Source organism: Eretmochelys imbricata, chromosome 26 (genome assembly GCF_965152235.1).
Source record: "Eretmochelys imbricata isolate rEreImb1 chromosome 26, rEreImb1.hap1, whole genome shotgun sequence".
In the NCBI taxonomy this organism is placed as follows: domain Eukaryota; kingdom Metazoa; phylum Chordata; order Testudines; family Cheloniidae; genus Eretmochelys; species Eretmochelys imbricata.
The window spans coordinates 14,913,393-14,928,141 of NC_135597.1; the positions used below are offsets into that span (position 1 = coordinate 14,913,393).

Here is a 14,749-nt window from a genome sequence, read left to right on the forward strand (position 1 = left end):
GACTCACCTGGGCAAAGGGAAGCATCCCCAGGGCACCAGGAATGGGGGAGCATCCGGGTCAATCCTCTGCCTAGGACCAACCTCAAACCTCACCCCACCCCACGGGCACCGCTAGAACGTGGCACTGTCCCCAGGTTGGTGTCCCCTGGCTAGGTGTGGGAGCCGTGTGAGGACGAGCACAGCCTGCAGGGGGCACCGGAGTAGCTCAGGGCAGCGCCCTGGTCCCCCCCCCCCGCCCCCTTTGGTGGTCACGGAGGGGGGGGGTGGGGGGGAATGAACGCTGGTTCTGCTACATCAGTGCCGCCGAGGGGGGCGCTGCCGGTTGGCACACGCCTGCAAGGTTTGCCGGATGCCCCTCTGCCAGTCCTTCACCAGGTCCACGGGTCGCAGGGCCTCCTGCGGGGAGCCGATATTGTTAGGCTGCCGAGGGGCATGAGCCCCTTCCCCGGCACTAGGCAAGGACTGGGACGCTGCGGACCCGGCGCACGCTGCATGAGCAGGCCGGGGAGGGGGCAGAGCCTGCTGGCCAGGGCAGTGCTGTGCAGACAGCATGGGGCAGGCCCGGGGTCAGCATGGGGGGAGCTCTCCCCAGGGGATCCTGCAATCAGCCAAGACTCCCATGGGAGCAGGAACAACCGGGCTGAGGGGCTCGAGCAGGGCTCACAAACACTCGTCCCATGTCTGAGCGCGAGCTCCTGGCCACGATCCCAGAGCTGGGCTAGAACCCAGGAGTCCTGGCGCCCTGCCCCCGCTGCTGTGACCGACTAGCCCCCCCCTCCCCTCCCAGAGCTGGGATAGAACCCAGGAGTCCGAGCCCCCTCTTCAGGGTGTCATTGGTAGGGCACTGCCTGGGCTCCCGGCTGAGGGAGCCTCACTCTGGGGGTGGCTGGTTTCTACCATTGGCTACAGCCCCCCAGGCTGGGCAGAGGGAGCAGCCCCTGCCCTCCCAGGCTGTCCCCGGGGGAGCCCCACACGGTGCTCACCTGGTTCCGGACCCTGAGATTGGCACCGTACATGAGCAGGGTCTTCACAGCCTTGAAGCGGCCCAGCCGGATGGCGTCGTGAATGGGCGTGTCCCCCTCCTGCCAGCCAAAGGCACGGGCAGCTCAGCGGACCAGGGCACATGCCTGGCAATGCCCCCTCCCCTGCCCACGCACAGCCCTGCCCCCATGCAGCTGCCTCTGGGGCCCTGTGTGGCACCCAGCCAGCCCAGGGTACAAGCCACAGCTCCGCGCCTGCTCCCTGGACCCTGCAGCATCAGCCAGGGCCCCGGCCCCTGGCTCTGGGCCATGCCCCGTGGAGTGAGGCTGGGGGCTCAGGCCCCGGGCCGCTACCTTGTCCTGGGCGTCAATCTCGGCCCCACAGGCGATCAGGTGCTCGGCGCACTCACAGTGCCCCGTCCGGATGGCCACGTGCAGCGCCGTGCTCCTCAGCTGCAGGGAAACAAGGGCCCGTTATCATGGCAACACACCCCTGGGGCGCACACCCCTCCCCACAGCCCCCAATACCCCGCTTCTAGCGCCACCCCCTCCCCGGGGTCATAGAAGCACAAACTATCGGGGTGGGAGGGACCTCAGGAGGTCATCTAGACCAACCCCCTGCTCCCAGCAGGGCCAATCCCCAATTTTTGCCCCAAATCCCTAAATGGCCCCCTCAAGGATTGAACTCACGACCCTGGCTTTAGCAGGCCAATGCTCAAACCACTGAGCTATCCCTCCCCCCTCCACAGCACGTTTGGGCACGGAGCTCGGACCAGGCCCCAACCAGCCACCCTCGCCTTTAACCTGGAGGGGCAGCTGGGGGCCCTGTCCGTTCCAGTGCCCCTGCTCCCTGGGGGGCGCACACCCTGCTGGACAGGCCCAGAGCGGGGAGGGAGCTGCCGGCTGGCCTGGACAGCTTGGTGCCAGCCCCTGTCTCCACTGATCAGGCTCACCCCTGCATCGCACTCCAGTTTAGGACAGGAAGTGAAGGGAAATAGAGGTGGGATGGAGTGATGTAGGGAAGGTGGCTGGACGCAGAGCGAGAGCCAAGGAAAGGCTGGCATCAAAACGGGACCGAGAGCAGGGAAGGAGCCTGCCCCATCGGTGCTGGGAAACCCACTCCCCCCAGCAGAGCCCCCAGAGGGAGCCACCTCTCACGGCCGTGGCAGCGGGCCCCGGTGCTGCCCCCTCTCGGCTGCCAGCCCCAGCCCCTCACCTTGTCCCACGTGGAGATCTTGGCTCCTCTGTCCAGCAGGCGTTTGAGAATCTCCAGGTGCCCCCCGCGGCAGGCCCAGAGCACGGGCGTGGCCTCCAGCTGGGCAGAGCGAAGGCAGAGTCAGGCGCCGGGGGGCCAGGGCACCGGGCTGCTCGGGGACACGGACCCTGGGCCCCAGGTCACAGCGCCCCGGGGGGCTGCGGGTCACCAGCGCTCATGCCTGGTTCTGAGAGTCTCTAGGTTTGCCAGCCCTTGGGAATGACTCAGAGCAGGACCCGGGGGGCTCTGACCCCACCAAGCGCCCTGGCCATGGGACCCGGCAGGGGGACGGCTCTGTGGGCACCAGACGCTCGCTCACCATATCCCTGGGCTCCAGCCTGGCTCCAGCCGCCAGCAGCTTGTCCACGAGCTCCGCGTGGCCCCGGAGGCAGGCCCAGTGCAGCGCCGTGCACCTGAACTGCAGCAGAGACCCGTGTCACCCGGCGCCAGGCAACCCCAGCTGCTCTCAGCGCTGGGTCCCCGCTGCCCTCCTGCCCTGGGCAGCGCAGCCCCAGCTCCCCAGGAGCCAGGCACCAGATCCCCCCTCCACGCACACACACGCGCTCCGGGCGCTAGATCCCCCACCCCACACTCTGGGCGCTAGATACACACACAGTCCGGGCACTAGCTCCCCCCCCCCCACATGCTCCGGGCGCTAGATCCCCCCCTCCCACACACACACACGCTCCGGGCGCTAGATCCCCCCCTCCCACACACACACACGTGCTCCGGGCGCTAGATCCCCCCCTCCCACACACACACACGTGCTCCGGGCGCTAGATCCCCCCCTCCCACACACACACACGTGCTCCGGGCGCTAGATCCCCCCCTCCCACACACACACACACACGCTCCGGGCGCTAGATCCCCCCCTCCCACACACACACGTGCTCCGGGCGCTAGAATCCCCCCCACACACGTGCTCCGGGCGCTAGATCCCCCCCTCCCACACACACACACACGCTCCGGGCGCTAGATCCCCCCCTCCCACACACACACGTGCTCCGGGCGCTAGAATCCCCCCCACACACGTGCTCCGGGCGCTAGATCCCCCCCTCCCACACACACACACGCTCCGGGCGCTAGATCCCCAGCCCCCCCACCCCCACGCTCCTGGTGCTAGATCCACACACACACATGCTCCGGGCGCTAGGTGTCCCCCCCACACACACGCTCCGGGCGCTAGATCCCCCCCCCTACACACACACACATGCTCCGGGCACGAGGGAGCCAGCAGGTTCGAACCGCCGGAGGGCTCGGGCTCTGGAACAGCCCCCCATGGGCATTGCTGGCCAAACACCATCACGGGTTTGAAGCGTGCGCAGGACAAACAGACAAGAGGGGCGTTGGTTGGCCGGGGCGTTTGGGACCATGGTGGGCTGGGCGGGTTGAACTCCCATGTGCCCAAAGCTCATGCTTCAGGTTTCAGCTGGCCCCCCGCCAGGGTCAGGAAGAGATCCCCCCTCCCCCCAGTGTATTCTGGGAGGTTAAACAAGGGGCAGCCCCAGCTGGGGATGGGCCCGTGGGGAGGGCCAGGCTCTGCGGGGGCACCGGGCTCTCTCTGTCTCAGGCCCGTGGCTGGCCGGCTCTGGCTCAGACCCCCAGGTCTCCCTGGTGGCTTGGGGGGGTCAGGAAGAAATTTCCCCCAGGTCAGACGCAGGGACCTTGGGGGCTTGTCACCTTCCCCTGCAGCGTGGGGGGTGGGTCCCTTGCCAGGGTGTATCTCACGTCATCGTTCCCTGCCACTGCGGGGCACCGGGCACCTCAGCCCCTCCTGATCTCCGCCTGGGGCACATGCCAGCCTGGGCTCCCGAGGGCTGGGATCTGTGGTTGTTGGGTCCATGGGTGGGGGTGGTCTGGGATATACAGGGGGGTCAGACTGGGTGAGCTGGTCCCTTCCGCCCTTAAGCTCTATGACACCCCCGCCATCCCGAGGCCCTGGATCCCGCACACACACACGCACGCGTGCTCCAGCTGCTAGATCACTGCCCCCCTCCCCCCCGCAAGGCTGGGCACACCCTCCCCAAGGCGCGTTCTGCCGGGGGAGCCCGGCCAATCAAAGGTCCCAGCCGGATCCCCCCGGCCACGGGGCGTCAGCCCGAGCAGGGGACGTCCCGTGGCACCCGGAGGGGCTCAGCCGCAGGCTGGGCTTGTGGCGAGAACCAACCTCGCTCAAGGCACGTTCTGGGTTAAAGCCCCAGGACCCGCCCTTCCCCCGGCCCTCACACCTGGTCGTGAGCATTGGGGTCCCCGCCGTCCGCCAGGTACTTGTCAATCGTGGGAACCTGGTTCTCCAGCACCGCCTGCAGGAACCGTGCAGCATCCACAGGCTCCGCCTAGGGCGGACAGGGAGGGGTGAGTGCCCGGGCAGTGCCCCCCCACCCCCCGGGGCACTGCCCAGCTGGCTCAGCGCATCTCGCCAGCATCCCCCCCGTTCCCCCTGAGGGCTCCAGCCACCGCTGCAGGGGGGCAGAGCAGCCCCTGAGGAGGGGTCACTGGCTCCGGACTAGCGCAGCTGGCTGGGACCGAGTGATCTGAGCCCCCGGCGGCCTCGCTCCCATCCCGGGCCGGGCGGCTGGGGTGTCGCTCACCGTCACTGCCGGCTCTGGCTCCTTGGGGCGGACCACCCGCGTCCGGCTCTTCTTGTGCTTCCGCAGCCTCACAATGTCCTCCAGGTCTTGGAGACTCTCCAGCCGCACCCGGGAGCTGTTGAGCGTCTCAAGCTGGCCAGGGCAGGTCAGAGAGCAGGTTAGGGCAGAGCCAGCAGTGCCTGGTGCCGGCACCAGCCGCCCAGGAGAGTGGACAGGACCTGGGGCCATGCCACACCCAGCTGGGGTTGTCCTGAGCACGGGACAGGAACTGGGCACTTGGTCCCCGCAGGGACATCGAGGCCCGTCTGAGCTCCTGGCACAAAGCCAGGTCAAGGGGGTCAGATTCTAAGACGAGGGGGGAGAGCTAGAGTCCCCCAGACACCTGGTTCCACCAGCCTAGGGAGACCACCGCTGAATTCTTCAGTGCTCTCTGCTGAGCGGGAGCCCAGCGCTGGGACGGCAGGGGCCGCGGGTCGGGAGTGAGGGGCACCACCAGAGAAGGGGGTGGGGGAGCCCAGGGCTGGGGCGTAAGAGGGCTAGGGGACGGGATTGAGGGGCTCCAGCAGAGCTGGAGGGAAGCCCAGGGCTGGGACGGCAGGGGCCGCGGGTCGGGAGTGAGGGGCACCAAATGCCATTCTGGCCTTCACAGAGCAGGACAAGCAAGCACAGAGTTCACAGAGCTAGACACCGGGGCTGGGGAAAGACCCTATGGATCCTATAGGATCCTGTCCCCCGAGTCCCCTTGTGGCCACCCCACCCTGCCAGGGGCCAGCTGCTCACCTTCTTCCTCCTCTCTTCCTTCACCTTCTGCTTCTCCTTGCTGACGGCATCCCGCACCCCGGCCACGCCGCTCCGCCAGCCCTCGGGCTCCTGTGCTGCTCCCCTCGCCAGCACCTCGAAGGCCCGCACCGTCCCCTCATACCTGTCGCCACTTACCTGGGGAGAAGGGGGGGCAGGAGAGGTAGAGGGCGGAGCCAGGGCATGAAATGTAGGAGATGGGGCATCCCCATGGGACATGGGGCCTTTCTTCACTAGGGGGCACCGGCTGCCATCTGACCCCAGGGTGGCCAGGGACTGGCTGGCTCAGGGCAGCAGAGAATGGGACACGGGGCCTTTCCCCTCCAGGGACACTGGTTCCAGCCCCAGGGCTTGGACTGGCTGTCTCGGGGGCAGTGAATGGGGCACGGGGCCTTTCCCCTCTGGGGGGTGCTGGCTCCCATCCAGCCCCAGGACGGAGACTGGCTGGCTCAGGGGGCAGGGAATGGGATGCACCTTTCAAACATGAATTAAAACTCAGGGGGTGTAGTGAGGCCAGGCCTTCTCTACAGCTGGGGAAGAGGCACAGAGCAGGGGCGGCTCAGGGCAGAGCGGGAGCCTGGCTCACAGAAGGACGCTGGGAGAGGAGGCTGGAAGTGCTAAGCCCGGCTCCCCATGACTAGCTCCGCGCTCCCCAGCTGGTGCCAAGTGCGGGGGTGCGAACGGGACATTCCCAGGTCGTTGGGCCCTTGGCAGGCCTGGCTCCGGGCTGCGCACAGCTCTCCCCGGATCACTCGCTCCCTGGCTGGCTGGGCCCTGCTCGCCCAGGGGAAGGGGGTGTCCAGTCCCTGCTCTGCCATCTCCCGTCACGGCTGCCCGGGCGCCCCGCTGGCTGCGGCTGGCATTCCGGCCGTGCACCTGTCCGGGCCCAGGGCAGCGTCAGCCCCTATTTATACCCCCTCCAGGGGCTGGGGCCCGCCTGAAATAAACAGCAGGTGTGGTGGATGCTGCCCAAGGGCAAACAAGTGCCAACAAGCCTGCAGGGCCGGGGGCCAAGGGGCAGCAGGGGGTACCCAGCCCACCCTGGGGAGACTGAGCCAGCAACCCACAAAGCAACAGCCCAGTCCCACAGCGGCCTTGGCCCAGCCCGGAAGGGCCAGTGCAGGGGCTGCCCAAACAGCCCCCGCGGCACCGAGCACCAGCTCCCCCAACCCCCTCGTCCCTGGGGCTTTAGCCAGGCGCCAGACCCAGGCGAGTGGGGCGGCGCAAGGGGGATCCCACCAGACCCGCCGTGTAGGGACTGAGGAGATCACAAGGGCAGGGGGTGACCCAGGGGCAGTGCCCTGTTCTGGGGGGTGAGGGGGCAAGCTCCATGGCAGTCCCCTGCATCCCCCCAAGGGCTCAGCTACAACTCCACAAACCCACCCCCCACCTGCCACGTCACCGCAATGGGGGGCGGCAGCCCAGTGGGGCCCCCAGCCGGGTCTGTTCCCAGGAAAGCCACAGCCCAGCGCCCTGGAGACCTCCGGGTTGATACACGACGCTGCCGCCGGGAGCAGACATTTGCCCCATAACCAGCCCCCCCGGACACAAAGTCAATCCAGAGGCCCCCTCCCCGCACCTAAGGAGAGTCCGGCTGGCACCGCCCCGCCCCCAGCCTTGGCCCGCAGACCAGGGGGCTGCGCACGCCCCGCGGACGGGGCTTGGGCCAATGCAGCCACCTCTGGGGTGAAGCGAACCCGCCGCCCTGGACGACCCAAGGGCTCCGGCCGGGCCCAGCAGCGCAGCGCCCCCGTGTCCCGCACGGCTCCCCGGGCTTCGCCACCCCCGGGGCACCCTCCGCTCACCAGCTGCTGGACGCTGATGAGCTCCATGGTCCGCCCGCGCCCGGCTCGCCCCACCCCGCTGCTTTTATCCCAGCGGCGGGTCCGCCCCCCACCCCCTGCGCCGGCCCCGGTGACCCGCCCGGCTCCGCCTCGGGCTCCCCACGGGCAGCGCCGGCCCGGCCCCAGAGCGAAGGGAGTGGGGCGGGGCCCACAGGGCCCTGCCACGGGGTGCCCTGACCGGGCAACGCCTCCCGGAGAGCCCCGGGAACAGCCCTGAGCCCTTCTAGCGCCCCCACCCCCTCAGAGCCCGTTGCCAGCAGCCATCACCCCCCGTCCCCAGCGGGGACACTGAGGCACAGAGCTGGGGCAAAGGCCTGGCCGAGGCAGGACTGGAACCCAGCTCTCCTGCCGTGCTAGGCTGGCAGGTAACCCCCCAGCCACGCTGCCCCTCGGCCTCCCCCGCGCCTCAGCACCAGGGAGACCGGCCCGGGGACCAGCGCAGGACCCGGGGCAGGGAGCAGGCGTCTGCCCCACCAGCGGCTAGCGGGACGATGTGCCCAGCCCAGCCCCCAGGAGCCGCCTTGGCCCAGCCCCCCTTGCCAGGTGCCGCACTGGCACGGAACAGAGACAGTCCCTGCCCCACACTGCTCCCATCTCCCCGTAGGTTCGTCAGGGTGAGTTTACACAAAACAGGGACAGTGCAGTTGGTGAGGGATTTATTATGAATTTATGCCCTGCCAGCATGTCCCCACCCCCCAGAAACAGGGCACCTCCCAAAGACACTGCACACTGCAGGGGGCTGGCCCTAGTGTGGCACTAGGGGGCGCTGTGCTGCAGGGAACATGGTGGGCGCTCAGCAGGGGGCGCTCTCCCCGTAGGTCGGGGCTGGCACTAGGGGGCGCTGTGCTGCAGGGAGTACAGTGGGCGCTCAGCAGGGGGCGCTCTCCCCTGTAGGTCGGGGCTGGCACTAGGGGGCGCTGTGCTGCAGGGAGTACAGTGGGCGCTCAGCAGGGGGCGCTCTCCCCCGTAGGTCGGGGCTGGCACTAGGGGGCGCTGTGCTGCAGGGAGTACAGTGGGCGCTCAGCAGGGGGCGCTCTCCCCGTAGGTCGGGGCTGGCACTAGGGGGGCGCTGTGCTGCAGGGAGTACAGTGGGCGCTCAGCAGGGGGCGCTCTCCCCGTAGGTCGGGGCTGGCACTAGGGGGCGCTGTGCTGCAGGGAGTACAGTGGGCGCTCAGCAGGGGGCGCTCTCCCCTGTAGGTCGGGGCTGGCACTAGGGGGCGCTGTGCTGCAGGGAGTACAGTGGGCGCTCAGCAGGGGGCGCTCTCCCCGTAGGTCGGGGCTGGCACTAGGGGGCGCTGTGCTGCAGGGAGTACAGTGGGCGCTCAGCAGGGGGCGCTCTCCCCCGTAGGTCGGGGCTGGCACTAGGGGGCGCTGTGCTGCAGGGAGTACAGTGGGCGCTCAGCAGGGGGCGCTCTCCCCTGTAGGTCGGGGCTGGCCCTGCTGCCTGAGGCTCAGCGTCCACCTCCCAGCCCCTGGGCCTGCCCTCCATGCAGTTTCCACTGACCACAGCTTGGGGGGCTCCGCTGGACCCTCCCTGGGAGACAGGGCAGCCCCCCTGTTCCACCTCCACTTAGCACTGGGGATGGGTGGGAGGGGTGGCTCTCTGTGGGCCTATGGTTGGGGGGGTTCCTTTAGCATGGGGAGGGGGGAGTAGAAGAAGCCACCCTGCCCCCAGCCAGATCACTGTGCAATAGATGGGGAGGGGTCTGGGCTTCCCTCCCCCTTTTTCCCCTTTGGTCCCCTCCAATCCAGCTGTGAGCAAGTGGGGAGGATATGTTTGCAGGACCGCACCCCCAGCCTGCTTCCTGCTGGGGCGGTGAGGGGGTGGAGCGGGGCGGAACAGCAAGGGGATAGAGGAGCAGGCAACACAGGGCAGGGGTGGGCACTAACCTATCTTCCCCAGCAGAGGGCAGGACCCCAGAGACCAGCCCCTCGGGACACACGGACAAGGCAGGGGACTAGGTGGGGAAGAGTTAATGGTGGGGAAGCCCGACATCCTGGCACCAGATCCTTGGGGGGTTCCAGTTCCCCAGCCCAGTACCAAGGACTGAAATAGCTCCGCGAAGGGGGACAACCTATCTCAGCCCCTCATCTCCCCCAGCTCAGGGTTGCGGGCACAGAGAGGAGCCCATAGCAGCCCTAGCCACGGTGAAAGGCCAGAAATCCCAGCAGACGCTGCCTGGCACCGCGCTGCCACCTGCTCTGGGCACGGAGCAGGCCACCGGCCTTCACCCCAGCCAGACTCCTCCTCCCAGGGGATGTGAGCCTGCAGCCCCCGCTGGACGGGGTCCGTGGTGCCCAGCGCAGGGGACCAGCCCACGCCTGTCTCTCAGTGCCCACAACCAACATGGCTGCCTCAGCTTCCCGCCAGCCGCGTGGCCCTGGGAGCCTGGCTCAGGCCTGGGCAGTGGTGCCTGGCTCACGCAGAGGGCTGGACACAGGCCCCTGCCCCCCAGAGGCCCACCCCGCCGCCAGCCACTGCAGCTGCCTGAGAGCGGAGCCGGCAGCCTCTTCCCTGCCTGCGGAGGCCAGGTCAGCACAGCGGGAGCCCCCGCGTGGTGACATCAGCAGTGCAGGCCGGGAGCAGGGGCACCCTGGCGGCTCCGGGTGTCCTGCCGTCTCGCTGGACTCCCCTTGATCTCAGCCCCCGAACGTGGCTCCCCGCAGCCAGGGACACGTACAGGGTTTATAGCGGTTCCCTCCTTTTCCCTGCCCAGCTGTGCCCGTTCCCCTCTCCCGCCGCAGGCTCCCCAGAGCAGCCGCCCAGTGGGGTGCGCGCCCAGATCACCCAGGGCTGCACGCACAGGGACAGCTCGGGAGAGGCCGGAGGGCCCAACGGCAGCACCGGCTGCAATCCCGCAGCAGGCCAAGAGGGGGAGACAAAGCACAGAGCACCCTGGGGCGGCACCACCCCGCCGCGCGCTGCCCTCAGGGCTCCAGGAGGTCCCGCAAGGCACCGCTGCCGGGGACCAGGTCACGTGCGCTCCTGGCCCTCCTGTCCCGGACGCCCTTCAGCCCCGGGCTGTGCCGCAGCAAGAGCTCACAGAGCTCACGGTGGCCTCGCTCGGCGGCCTGCGAAAGGAGAGCAGGAGTGAGGCAGGGCGCGCGCTCCCGTGGGGCGGGGGGCAGGGTGCGGCACGGACCCATAGGGAGTATTCGCTCGACCAGATGCCCATGGAGGAAGGAGACGTCTCTTGTCAGCAAAGGGGAGAGAACCAGGCCCTGCCCCAGGACAGGGCGCTGACTCTGCAGCCCCACAGCCTCCCATTGAACCACCTCGGCCCTGGGGCCCGGGAACAGAACCTGCAGCCCGCGGCTGCGCAAACAGGACCTTCCCGGCTCCAGGCATGGAGTGGCGTTGTCCGCTCCAGCCAGCAGAGGGCGAGCGACACACCTGCTGGGGCAGGTCTGCCTGCAGGGGGCAGTGCTGTGCACTGAGACCCCCGCCCGCAACAGGGAACCACAAGGGGACAGCGGGGGGGAGGGGCCCCAGCCCCGCACCTTATGCAAACTTGTCATGCCGTCGTCATCCACGATGCCGGGGTCGGCTCCGTGGGCCAGCAGCAGCCTGGCCACGTCCACGTGGCCGCAGTAGCTGGCTCGGTGCAGGGGGTGGGGCCACACCGCCCTGCACCGAGCCAGCTACTGTCGGGCCACACGGGCCGTGGCCAGGACTGCTAGCTGGCCCACGGGCCCGACCCGGCATCGTGGATGACGACGGCAGACAAGTCTTGCACTAAGGAGCGGGGCCTCGGGCGCCCCCTCCCCCCCACGCCTCAAAGTGCTCTGCCCACCCAGCCCCAGGACGCCTCGGTCTGCCCTGAAGTGCAGCTGGCTCTGGGGAGGGACACCATGATCACAGCCCAGCTCGCAAGACAAGCTTCCAGGGGATCTGACTATTTAAGAACCTCCATTTAATCCCCCACCCAAGCCATGGCATTTTAGCACCAGGCAGGGCACGGGCACACAGCTCTCGTTCCGAGTTCAAACTCTGGGCCCAGCCTTGCGGCCTTGGGTAAGTAACGCTCGCCCGCTCTCCCCCCGGGGAACGGCATCCCCTAGGGAATCCCACCAGCCCTCCACCACGAGACCTCCCAGCCAAGCCCTCGTTAAATCCCAGGCCTTGTCTACACGCAGACGTCACACCGGTGAGAGCGGAGCCTAGTGGGTGCGAGCCGTGTGGCCTGCGTGGGCCCAGCCCCGGGGGCTCCCCTTGGACCTGCGCTCAGGCAGGTGGCCCCGGATTGAAGAGCGTCCACACACACAGAGTGCGCCAGGTTAGCTGTCTGGGGTCAACCCCCTCTCTAGCTAAGCTGGCAGCGGGGGGTGGGCACCGGGCGACGAGGTCACAAGGCTAGATCCCATCCCTGCCTCCCCTTTGAGCCCAGCTGGCTGGCACCCTGGGCACCGGCTGCCGGGAACCCCACAGGCTCCGTGCCCTCCTGCCCTTTCCGTGGCCACCGGCGTGGGGCTGAGCCACGGGGCGGTTACGTCTTCCCGGGGGCCGGAGCTTTCCACCGAGTCTAGCCCTGGCCCCACGGGGGCCCCCGCCCCTGAACCCCCCATCTCCCCCCTGCCCCAGGCCGGCCGGTCACAGGAGCCGGGGCCCAGCAGCTCGTGTCACCCTTACCCTGCCCCAGGGAGTCCGCACCAGCCCCGTCCCCCCCGAAGGGCCTGGGGGGCCCGGCCGAGGCACCTACCAGGGCGGTGTAGCCGGCCAGGTCGGGCTGGCTGGGATCCACCCGCTTCTCCACCAGGAGCCTCCGGACCCGCCCCAGGTCCCCGTCCAGGGCGGCCGACCAGACCCCTAGAGAGAGAGGCGAGATGTGGGGTCCGGGCGTGGGGGAGGGGCCAGCCCCCCCATCCGCCCCGGGCCCCCCCATCCGCCCCATCCGCCCCGGGCCCCCCCATCCGCCCCAACCGCCCCGCCAGCCGCAGCCCCCGCCCTGCCCCCCAGCCGGGCCGCCCCCCGGGGCCGATCTTCAGCCGCTGCCCGGGGCCGGGGGGGCGGGACCGGTCCCTGCTCCCCCCCCACCCCGGTACCTCGCTCGAAGTCCATCTCCGCCGCGGTCTGGTGCGCGCCGGGCACGGCCGGCGCGTGGGGGCAGCAGGAGCCGGGGGGGCCCGAGGAGGCCATGGGGGCCCCGATCCCCGGGCCGCCGCCTGCGGGGGAGGGGGGGGTCCGGCAGCGGGAAGCAGCCTCGGCCCCTCTCCGGCCTGGGCTGGGCGCAGCCCCGTTTCCAGTCCCCCGGTTCCGGTTCCGGTTCCGGTTGGCGCCGATCGACCCGCCTTCGCCGGCCCCGGGCTCCCGCCGGGCGCCGAGATCCCCCCCCCCCCCCGCCCGGGCCGGTTCCCCGGGCGCGCTGGCAGCGCGGAGCCGCCAGGGGGCGCCCGAAGCGCAGGGTCCGGGCGGGGGCGCGGGCGAGGGGCCCAGCTGGGCCCGGCTCCGCTCCCACGTGCGCCCGGGGGGGCCCGAGCCCGGCTCCCCCTCCACGGGCCCGGGGGCGGCCCGGCGGTGCCAGGCCGGCCGCGCTGCCCGGGGCCTGAGTTCGGCAGGGGCCGGCCTCGCCCGCGGCTGGACCGGGGCAGGACCCGCAGGACGCTGGCCCCGGGCAGCGCGGGATGCCAGGCTGGGGGTCTGAGACCTCCAGCCCCGCCGCTGCTCCTGGCCCCGGGGTTCCTGCTGGCGCGGGGGGTGTCCTGCCCCGCACGTCCTCCCCCCACGGCCACGCTCCCACAGAGCTGCCACGGCTGAGCTACAAAACCGGGAGCTGCAGGACCCTCCTGAGCCCGTCGCCGTGGGCACGGGGCACCTGGCAGGTTTCCGGGTCAGCAGCCTCCTGGAGAGCCTGGCAGGTGGCAGCCGATCTCCCCCCGCCTGTGAGGGGCCCCCAGGAAACACGGTGGCACCGGGGTGGGGGGGCTGCACAGTAACCCAGGCAGGGGCTTTGATCGGGTTGGAACCCCGCACCCCCACCTTCGCTCCAGACACTCAGGTCCCAGCAGGTCTCGATGGGGATGGAGGAGACTGCTCCCCACCCACAGTGCTAGGATTTGGGCAAGCCCCTCTCACTAGCCCCCCACCCCAAAGCACCAGGCGTCCACACTGCTTGGGCCAAAGCCAGCCTTGGGGTCAGCATCACGCAGAGCCCAGCTTAGGGGCCTGGAGACAAGCGGGCCCCAGAGCTCCAAGGGGAGCAGGGGAGGCCCCTCTAATTTACCGCTTCCCCCACCTCCCTCTGCTCTCCTGCCCTGCAGAGCCATGGCACAAGCCCCACGCCCAGCCCCTTTCCTTTGGGAGGTCACTCTGCAGCTCCCAGTCCTGTTTCCCCCCACCCGCCGGAGCAGGCCATGCCCATACACCTGATCCGTCCAGGTGGCTGCATTACAGCCTGTCCTTGGCCTCCCTCCAGAGCAGGATCCCAACCCTGCCAGCAGCTCCCCCAGCTCAAGGAGAGACGTGCTGGAGAGCCATGCAAATGCCCCACCAGCCAGCCCTGGCTGAAGGGGGAGCTCCGGCCCCACAGCCCTTGGCCTCCCAGCTGTGGCAGCCCTGCCGATCAGTGTAAATTACCAGGGGGAGGGTTGGGATGGCCCAGCTCACCGAATGCGCACCACCACCAGATGGGCCTGCGTCAAACACGGTGGGGCGGCTCAGATGCCCCCCAGGCTTCTCCCCAGTGGGACAAGGCCCACGTCCCATGGTTCTTGTAGCATGGGCCTTATCCCATCTGGCCGGTGACCTCTGGGGCACGCAGGGAGTGGCTCAGCAGCCATTGGCGTGCTTTGGTAACCCCACGTGAGGTGGGGTTCCCAGACAGGGCAGTCCCTCCCAGCGTCCTGGCTGGCACCCTCTGCAGCCGTCGCCCAGTGCTCCCCACACACTGCCTAGTGCACCCTGAAATTAACCCACTAGCCTTCCCGTTAGGGGAGAGCCCTGACCCCAAATGACAGGCAGCCCTGGCCAGATGCAGCCCGGGTGCCTGTCATTTTGGAGCTCCTTGGCTTAATTACAGCCTCTGTTCAGAGCCGTGGGCTGCTGCTCACATCCGGCGCTGGCGTGGCCCAGCCAGGCCCTCTGATTGCAGCCTGGGGTGAGCGGGAGGCCAGGCAGCCGCTTGCTCGGAGTGGGTTCCCCTGACATGGAGCCCTGGGGGAAGGTGTGGTGGTTGCAGAGGTGGATTGGGGCACAGGTTCAATTCTCAGCTCTTCCGTGGACTTGCTGGGTGACCCCGGGCCAGTCACTGCCCCCCTGCCTCAGTTTCCCCCTCTAGAATAGGG

At 69.3% G+C, this 14,749-nt stretch overlaps 2 protein-coding genes across 2 annotated transcripts; both read right to left on the reverse strand.

Annotated features, from left to right (window-relative positions):
* Positions 1–278: 278 nt before the first annotated feature.
* ANKRD23 (ankyrin repeat domain 23) lies at positions 279–7,456 on the reverse strand. Its single transcript, XM_077805877.1, has 9 exons — positions 7,430–7,456; positions 5,607–5,762; positions 4,827–4,958; positions 4,464–4,571; positions 2,555–2,653; positions 2,197–2,295; positions 1,335–1,433; positions 984–1,082; positions 279–396 (listed from the first exon to the last, which is right to left on the reverse strand). Exons 1-9 carry the CDS (start codon positions 7,454–7,456, stop codon positions 295–297), a joined length of 921 nt encoding a protein of 306 aa, XP_077662003.1. The 3' UTR covers positions 279–294.
* A 658-nt stretch (positions 7,457–8,114) lies between these two features.
* ANKRD39 (ankyrin repeat domain 39) lies at positions 8,115–12,689 on the reverse strand. Its single transcript, XM_077805573.1, has 4 exons — positions 12,512–12,689; positions 12,169–12,275; positions 10,970–11,110; positions 8,115–10,540 (listed from the first exon to the last, which is right to left on the reverse strand). The coding sequence occupies exons 1-4, from the start codon at positions 12,603–12,605 to the stop codon at positions 10,397–10,399; spliced, it is 486 nt and encodes a 161-aa protein (XP_077661699.1). The 5' UTR covers positions 12,606–12,689; the 3' UTR covers positions 8,115–10,396.
* Positions 12,690–14,749: the final 2,060 nt, after the last annotated feature.

What these genes read in the sequence shown, in the direction of transcription:
- ANKRD23 (XM_077805877.1), bottom strand. Translation starts at nt 7,456, where the DNA reads ATGGAGCTCATCAGCGTCCAGCAGCTG. An exon ending in TCATCAGCGTCCAGCAGCTG is followed by an intron (nt 5,763 to 7,429) that starts GTGAGCGGAGGG and finishes CCTTCTCCCCAG; the next exon opens with GTAAGTGGCGACAGGTATGA. An exon ending in ACCCCAATGCTCACGACCAG is followed by an intron (nt 2,654 to 4,463) that starts GTGTGAGGGCCG and finishes TCTCTGCTGCAG; the next exon opens with TTCAGGTGCACGGCGCTGCA.
- ANKRD39 (XM_077805573.1), bottom strand. Translation starts at nt 12,605, where the DNA reads ATGGCCTCCTCGGGCCCCCCCGGCTCCTGCTGCCCCCACGCGCCGGCC. An exon ending in TGGCCGGCTACACCGCCCTG is followed by an intron (nt 11,111 to 12,168) that starts GTAGGTGCCTCG and finishes GCCCGACAGTAG; the next exon opens with CTGGCTCGGTGCAGGGCGGT. An exon ending in GCATGACAAGTTTGCATAAG is followed by an intron (nt 10,541 to 10,969) that starts GTGCGGGGCTGG and finishes CTCCTTTCGCAG; the next exon opens with GCCGCCGAGCGAGGCCACCG.